Raw genomic sequence first — 9272 nt, forward strand, 5'->3', positions numbered from 1 at the left:
AATAAAGATTGGGTTTGCAAAGGAAGGAAAGCACATGGAGGAGAAACAGAAAAGGAAAGGGAGGAGGAGGAGTGATGACATTGGTAGAAGAGGATACTATTGTTGAGGAAGTGAAATATGGTGATGGAATGGCATAAGCCTTGAGTGTTATGATTAAGATCAGTGGAAGTAAAAAAAGGAAAGTTACTGTGATACCACCAAAGATTAATGCATGGGAGACCAATAGATATAAAATCATGCAACTAGAAACAAGAAATACCATAGAGGAAATGATAAGGAAAAGTAACAAAGTGCTCTTACTAGGCAACTTGCACAATAAAGGAATTAACTGGGGAGATAGAAGTGAATGAAAATGTCAGGTCATGGAGTGAAGAACTTATGCATATAATGATGGTGAATACAATAAGACAGTGGGTGAATGAACCTACAACATGGAGAGGGGAAGAACCACCACAGTTGGACTAAGTATACATTTTCTGAGTCCAGTGGGAAGAAGTGATCATATGATAATAGAAATAGTACTACAGGAGAAAACAGTGTTGCACAGGAATGAACAATTTAGGAATGGGAGACAGAACTATGCTAAGGCAAACTTTACAGAACTTAATAAATTTCATGGAAAAATTAACTGAAAAGAGGTATTTGAAGGCCAAGTAGTGCAATAGAAATATGAGATGTTTTTGAGCAAGTAAAGAGAAGGGGTGCAAACAATAGTACCAGTTATAAAGTGAAATTTGGGAAGCATGAAAGGTATAATTCCAGGTGTGTAGAAGCAAAAAGAAAAAAAGGACAGAGCATGGAAGAAAATGATGAGAAAACTTAATAGAAATACTAGGGAAGAATACTGAGAGGCAAGGAATGAATATGATGTAATAAGAAGAGAAGAAGAAAAAAATTTTTGAAAGTGACATAGTAAGAAAATGCAAGGAAGAGCCCAAACATTTCTACAGATACGTAAATGGAAAAATGAAACATAAGGATGACATATACAAGATAAAAAGAGAAGGAAGAACTTATGAAACTACAAAGGAGATGAGAGAACTAAGGAGTGAGAGTTTTCAATCTGTGTTTTAGAAAGGACCCTGAAAGTGTGAACCTGAAAGTGGTTTCACAGAATGAGGGAACACATGAGATACAAGTAAAGAGACAAGAAATCAAGAAACTGCTGGAAGAGTTGGATGCTAGAAAAGCTATGGGACCAGATCAAGTAAATGGATGGTTATTAAAAGAATGCAGGCAACAAATGGAGGAACCCATATGGGGCATAATCAACAGCTTGTTGAAAGAAAGAAAAATACCATGGGAATGGAAAAGAGCTAACACAGTCCCAATATACAAAGAGGGAAATGAAATGGAACCATTAAATTACAGACCAGTGTCATTAACAAGTATTGTATGCAAGCTCTGTGAAATAGTAATTTAAGATAGATGGGTACAATATTTAGAAGATGAAAAGATAATAACAGAGAAGCAATCTGGATTCTGGAAGAAAGATCCTGTGTCACAAATCTAATGAGTTTTTATAGAGTAATAGAATGAGTGCAAGAAAAGGATGGATGGGTTGATGCGGTATACCTGGAATGATGTAGCTCCCCACAAAAGTCTTATGTGGAAGTCAGAGAATGAAGGAAGACTAAAGGGAGCAACATTGAGATAGATGGATGATTATTTACAAGAGAAAGAAATGAGAACAATAATCAGAGACACTAATCCAAATTGGAATGAAGTGACAAGTGGGGTGCCACAAGGATTTGTTTTGGCACCTAATGTGTTTCAAATATATGTAAATGATATGACAGGATCTAAATAGTTATGTCAACCTTTTCACTGATGATGCAGAAATAATGAAAATAATGAAGGATGAAAATGACTGCAAGAAGTTACAAAAGGATATAGACAAGATACATGCATGGAGCCAAAGATGGAAACTAGAATTTAATGCCAGAAAATGCCATGTGTTGGAAGTAGGAAAAAGTAAAAAGAAACCTTCATGGAATTACAAAATGGGAGGAGAAATAATAACAAAAAGTAATGAAGAAAAGATATGGGAGTAATGATCCAGGGCATAATAATGATAAGAATGCATAAATTAGTAAACAATATAGAAAGAATACACAAAAATGACTTGGTAAATGAAGAAAAAGATTTGGGAGTAATGATCCAGGGCATAACAATGATAACAATGTACAAATTAGTAAACAATATAGAAAGAATACACAAAAATGACTTGGTACAACAGATGGAGGAAGGAGAGAGATGGACGAGGGAACGTGGGAAGAAAATAAAGAGTGGATGTTCAAGCGACACCAAGAAATACAGCTTCCTGTATCGAACTATTGAAATCTGGAATGATTTGAAGGAAGAGGTGGTTGTGACAAACAGTGTACACATGTTTAAAGAGAAACTGGATAAATATGGTTATGGAGACAGGACAAAATGAGCTTTTGCTCATGCCCTGTACAATACTAGTTAAATACAACTAGGTAAATACATGAATTGTGGAATGGAGTGGAAGAAGTTGATAGAGATACTACTGCTTAGAGAAGAGGGAAATACCAGATTCATATGAAGACACTGCATAAAACTAAGAAATGGAAGATGCTTAAGTAACATAAAGAAATAGCTTCCCACAGAGAAATATAGAAGTTTGGAACAAGCTAAGTGAAGGTTTAGACACCTGCTGAAATGATAATTACTCCCAGCACTGTTCAGTGGTTGCTGTGAACTTATCATTAAACCCAGCTGTGACCTCACTGAACGTTTCCCTTTGTGTTTCACAACACAAGGGGGCAGTCACAGCCTGCCCTCTAATGACAACTCTCTTCCTCCATACAAAACTACAAGCACCTAATAATACACACACCCTTCACTCAAAAATTTTAAAATCACTATGGCGACTCCTACACCAGCCTCGGAGTCCCCATCTGGGGAGGGGACCACAAGTGTCCCCAGGTCGGACTGCCTTTCTGTTGACAACCCTAAGTGTCTTGACACCCCCCTCAACTTTTTCTTCATTAACTTCTGCAACATTCACAGTCTAAGATCTAATTTTCAATCTGTAGAACACCACCTCTTCTCTTCTAAACCTCATCTTCTTTTCCTCACTGAAACTCAGGTGTCTGAGGCAACTGACAGTAGCCCCTTCTCTGTTCTCTCCTACTTTCTCTATCCTCATTTTCGATCCAAAGCTGGATGCTGCGTTTATGTGCGCAATGACTTAAACTGCTCTAGTGCCCATGCTCTTGAATCTTCCAAGTTATCCACCATCTGGCTACGACTACAGAGTCACTCTCAAACTAAATTTATCTGTGCTGTATACCTTTCACCTAACTCCTCTGACTATAAGAAATTCTTTGACTACTTAACTTCGAAAGTGGAGCACATTCTGACCCTCTTCCCTTTTGCAGAGACCTCCATTCTTGGAGACTTCAATGTTCACCACCAGCTTTGGCTTTCCTCTACCTTCACTGACCATTCTGGTGAACAAGCCTTCAACTTTGCTATCCTCCACAACCTAGAGCAATTGGTGCAACACCCTACTCGTATTCCTGACCGTCTTGGAGATACACCCAACATTCTTGATCTTTTCCTGACCTCTAATCCTTCTGCTTATGCTGTCACCCTTTCTTCTCCATTGGACTCCTCCGATCACAATCTCGTATCTGTATCTTCTCCTATCGCTCCAATCCCTCCTCAGGATCCCCCTAAGCGAAGGTGCCTCTGGCGTTTTGCCTCTGCTAGTTGGGGGGACCTGAGGAGGTATTTTGCTGATTTTCCTTGGAATGACTACTGCTTCCATGTCAGAGACCCGTCTTTGTGTGCTGAGTGTATAACAGAGGTGATAGTGTCTGGCATGGAGGCATACATTCCTCACTCTTTTTCTCGTCCTAAACCTTCTAAACCTTGGTTTAACACAGCTTGTTCTCATGCTATACATGATAGAGAGGTGGCCCACAAAAGGTACTTAAGCCTTCCATCACCAGAATTTTATGCACTTTATATTTCTGCCCGGAACCATGCCAAGTCTGTTCTCCAACTAGCCAAAAACTCCTTCATTAACAGAAAATGTCAAAACCTTTCAAGATCTAACTCCCCTCATGATTTCTGGCATCTAGCCAAAAAATATCTCTAATAACTTTGCTTCTTCTTCTTTCCCTCCTCTATTTCAACCAGATGGCACCACTGCTATCACATCTATTTCTAAAACTGAACTCTTTGCTCAAACCTTTGCTAAAAACTCAACCTTGGACGATTCTGGGCTTGTTCCTCCCTCTCCTCCACCCTCTGACTACTTCATGCCACCTATTAAAATTCTTCGCAATGATGTTTTCCATACCCTCGCTGGCCTAAACCCTCGGAAGGCTTATGGACCTGATGGGGTCCCTCCTATTGTTCTCCGAAACTCTGCCTCCGTGCTTGCACCTTGCCTAGTCAAACTCTTTCAGCTCTGTCTGTCAACATCTACCTTTCCTTCTTGCTGGAAGTTTGCCTACATTCAACCTGTTCCTAAAAAGGGTGACCGTTCTAATCCCTCAAACTACCGTCCTATTGCTTTAATTTCCTGCCTATCTAAAGTTTTTGAATCTATCCTCAACAGGAAGATTCTTAAACATCTATCACTTCACAACCTTCTATCTGATCGCCAGTATGGGTTCCGTCAAGGCCGCTCTACTGGTGATCTTCTGGCTTTCCTTACTGAGTCTTGGTCATCCTCTTTTAGAGATTTTGGTGAAACTTTTGCTGTTGCCTTGGATATATCAAAAGCTTTTGATAGAGTCTGGCACAAAGCTTTGATTTCCAAACTACCCTCCTACGGTTTCTATCCTTCTCTCTGTAACTTCATCTCAAGTTTCCTTTCTGACTGTTCTATTGCTGCTGTGGTAGAAGGTCACTGTTCTTCTCCTAAATCTATTAACAGTGGTGTTCCTCAGGGTTCTGTCCTGTCACCCACTCTCTTCTTATTATTCACTAATGATCTTCTAAACCAAACTTCTTGTCCTATCCACTCCTACGCTGATGATACCACCCTGCACTTTTCCACGTCTTTCCATAGACGTCCAACCCTTCAGGAGGTAAACATATCATGCAGGGAAGCCACAGAACGCCTGACTTCTGATCTTTCTAAAATTTCTTATTTGGGCAGAGCAAACTTGGTATTGTTCTATGCCTCAAAAACTCAATTCCTCCATCTATCAACTTGACACAACCTTCCAGACAACTATCCCCCTCTTCTTCAATGACACTCAACTGTCCCCCTCTTCTACACTGAACATCCTCGGTCTGTCCTTTACTTACAATCTGAACTGGAAACTTCACATTTCATCTCTAGCTAAAACAGCTTCTATGAAGTTAGGCGTTCTGAGACGTCTCCGCCAGTTTTTCTCACACCCCCAGCTGCTAACTCTGTACAAGGGCCTTATCCGTCCATGTATGGAGTATGCTTCACATGTCTAGGGGGGGTCTCACTCATACTGCTCTTCTAGACAGGGTGGAATCAAAAGCTTTTCGTCTCATCAACTCCTCTCCTCTAACTGACTGTCTTCAGCCTCTCTCTCACCACCGCAATGTTGCATATCTAGCTGTCTTCTACTGCTATTTTCATGCTAACTGCTCTTCTGATCTTGCTAACTGCATGCCTCCCCTCCTTCCGTGGCCTCGCTGCACAAGACTTTCTTCTTTCTCTCACCCCTATTCTGTCCACCTCTCTAATGCAAGAGTTAACCAGTATTCTCAATCATTCATCCCTTTCTCTGGTAAACTCAGGAACTCCCTGCCTGCTTCTGTATTTCCACCTTCCTATGACTTGAATTCCTTCAAGAGGGAGGTTTCAAGACACTTATTCATCAATTTTTGACTGCTGCTTTGACACTTTTATGGGACTGGCATTTCAGTAGGCATTTTTTTTATTGGATTTTTGTTGCCCTTGGCCAGTGTCCTTCCTATATATATAAAAAAAAAAAGTATCAGCAACAAGTGTGCACAACTTTAAAGAAAAAGTGGACAAGTGTAGATATGGAGATGGGACCACACAAGTGTAGCTCTGGCACTGCAGATTACAAGTAGGTAAATACAATGAAGCACACACACACACACACACACACACACACACACACACATATATATATATATATATATATATATATATATATATATATATATATATATATATATATATATATATATATATATATATATATATATATATATATGAAAATATTATACACACCTTGACAAGAGCAGAATGAAGGTAAAGGTTGTGAGGCATTATGACAGCCCCAACAATGCCCACAGCCTGCAACAGTGCCCGGTTGTCACATCCTGAGCACCCAGGTATAAACAGACCCTTGAGTACCTCCACTTGGTCTGGCTTTGACACACCATACTGGTAACCAAATGTGATGGCCATGACAGTTATGAGGAATCCAAAGAATGCCTCCAACTTACGCAGGCCATAACGGTCCAGGGAAAGGAAGGTGAAGGTGTCAGCCACAGTCAGGAGCACGCCACCCCAGAGAGGGATACTAGGATGGGAAAGAAAAACCCACATCACAAAGGAAGGATGAAAAGGAAAGGATTAAGAGATTTTTTTTTTTTTTAATATGAGATGTCAAACAGCAAAATCTTTTAGGCTTACAGATCCTTGTTGGACTATTTGATTTGAAAACTATAACAGAGAAAAACTAACAACAGTATACTCGTACAGTAAAAGCAAGAAGGTGCACTATATGGATCCCATTATGCCTTATTGGGATGTTATTGTTATGGGGGGTGAAATTATTACTGTGTATGTTGTCATGTAGGGTGTAAGTAGCAAGGGAGTAACAAGTGAGAAGAAGCAAGAATGAAGAAGGAAAGATGAGAAGGGAGATGAAGGAGAGAAAGAGGGCAAGAGCAGAACTGAGAATGCCTGCTGCACAATGAATGTTTGCCTCACTCTTGCAGTTACATTAAAAGTTTTACTCTCCACCCAGTCTCTATCTCTATTTAATTTCAATACCTTCCCTTTGGTACCTCCTGTTGAGCCTCATGTAGTTTAGAGCAGAATAGTTGCCCTTGATGAAGGTGTAATCAGCATTCATCAAGGCCATGTAGTACAGTCACTAGAACTTTCCGAAGAGTAAGTATATATTATGCCAACTAGCAGGGAGTGACACGAGCAGCAGGGCTGGGTGGGGTGGGGTGTCTCTTCATTCTTCCCCCTCCCCTCTCGCATGACTCATATCCTGATGATGACTGGGAGGCAATGCATTCCCATGGTCAATCATAATTCAGCCACCACAAGAGATAGACATGAGAAGGCAAACAGCGTTGTTCTGAGGAGACTGGGAAGGGATTACAGCTAGAAGAGCCATTTGCTTTAAAGGGTATTTGAGTAATTTACTGCAGTATGCCCCTGCTTATATGTGTAGTGCTTAGGTGTCTTTATCATTCTGCCTGTGAATACATTTCCTTGCAAGGCACTCTGTGTATATTACAATGTGACTCCTCGTCTCCTTGTGAGTCAAGAACCTAGAGTCAATGAGCAGTCAGGGACCCTCCTGTTACTTTGTGAGCAGTATGTTTGTGTATATGGAGATTTGTTAAATGGTACACCTGGTCCAGGCTCCAGTAAAGTGTTTAGCCACAGAGGACTTTAAGTTTGCTGCTATGTACTGAAACTCCCTCCTCAGGCCCTGCTGAGGCCTGCCGTCCAGGAGGCTGTAAATGACAGTACTTGGCTGGAGAATATAATACTTTATTGGGCAGTGGGCGGTATGTTATTCAAGGGAGATTGTCCAACAAGGTGTTATACCTCGACCTTTTTAAGTGTGTTTTCCTCATTGTGATTGTCTCTTCTTAGAACATGGCTGTCGATTCTTTCCCAGCTGTTTGAGTAATTTGGCAGTTATTATTATAATATTCCCTTGCCTGTTGGTGGGTGAAACAGGTTAACAACCTCATTCATGTAACTTGGTGGTATGACCACCTGTGTAAAGGGTGCAAGAGTCAAAAGAGGAACTTGTAACCCATATTAACTACTTCACTCCGGATGCTTAAAAATGCGTGTTGAGAGAGAGAGAGAGAGAGAGAGAGAGAGAGAGAGAGAGAGAGAGAGAGAGAGAGAGAGAGAGAGAGAGAGAGAGAGAGAGAGAGAGAGAGAGAGAGAGAGAGAGAGAGAGAGAGAGAGAGAGAGAGAGAGAGAGAGAAAGGGAGGGAGAGGAGAGTAAGAGGGCAAGGAATGAACAAGGAAGGAAAGGAACTGAACCCCCTAACAGTCTCCCCTCCCTGGTGGAGGGGGTATAGGATGAAGAGAAGGATAGGGGGATACGGAAGATTAGGGAAGGACCATATGATGTAAGGCTCTGACAATGACACTTCCTCATTTTGAATGGGCATGGGCATTTTAGTGGGGCATGGGGTAGCTCATTTACATGACTGGTGGGAACAAGGAGGGTGGGATGTCATGTTATTGGCTGAGTTTACCCTGAAAAGGAAAATGTTTTCTTAGTGTCCCCCATGTTCTGTTTTCCTTCCAAACTCATCTTTATTCTTACTTATAAGTTAGTATAAGGCTTACTTACTCATTTTGTATCATGTAGTATTATCCTCTTCATAATTTAAGTTCTTTATATGTATGTATATATAAGGAAAAAGATGTATTTGAGGTGGAATGTGTTGAGGTGAGAGGCAATATGCATTTGGGGTTTGTATCTGAATCAGCAATTTCTTCTTGAGAGAGAGTGCCTAGAGGTCCTGAGGGGACTGAAAGGGTGGCATTCTCAGGAGATAAATTTGAGTGTGGTGTGGTGATAGAGTGTGTGTGTGTGTGTGAGGAGGTATTAGTGATGTGGTGGTGCAACCCTGATATCCAAGATTAGGTTGGTGAGTCTTTTCTGGTACCAAGAGCTCTTATCCACTGAAATTTGGTCAGTGAGTTGTGCCGGGACATAACACATAACACTGAGGGGCAGCATTGGACAGAAAGGCAGCCATTTTGTGATTGGGATCAGGAACTTAATCAACTGTTTAGCAAGCATGAAGTGAGCTCAGGACATCCCTGATTTCTACAATCTCCATCTGTTTCTATCCTTTTCTCTGCTCCTTCATCACAAATTTCCTATCTATCCATTCTGTTGCAGCAATGCTAGGTGGCCACTGTTCTTCAGTGGGATCAGGAAGTTAATAAACTGTTTAGCAAGCATGAAGAGAGCTCAGGACATCCCTGATTTCTACAATCCCCATCTGTTTCTATCCCTTTCTCTGCTCCTTCATCAGAAATTTCCTATCTATCC

The 9272-nt window shown here is 40.9% G+C and overlaps 1 protein-coding gene across 1 annotated transcript in view; it reads right to left on the minus strand.

The window, feature by feature from the left end:
• Positions 1 to 9272, minus strand: part of LOC135108109 (natural resistance-associated macrophage protein 2-like) — a 134044-nt gene that overhangs the window by 75158 nt on the left and 49614 nt on the right. Inside the window, exon 5 of the mRNA XM_064018788.1 lies at positions 6227 to 6521. Coding sequence (XP_063874858.1) covers positions 6227 to 6521 — 295 coding nt within the window. The remainder of the gene's footprint in view (positions 1 to 6226; positions 6522 to 9272) is intronic.

This window comes from Scylla paramamosain, chromosome 16 (assembly GCF_035594125.1).
Source record: "Scylla paramamosain isolate STU-SP2022 chromosome 16, ASM3559412v1, whole genome shotgun sequence".
Classification (NCBI taxonomy): Eukaryota; Metazoa; Arthropoda; class Malacostraca; order Decapoda; family Portunidae; genus Scylla; species Scylla paramamosain.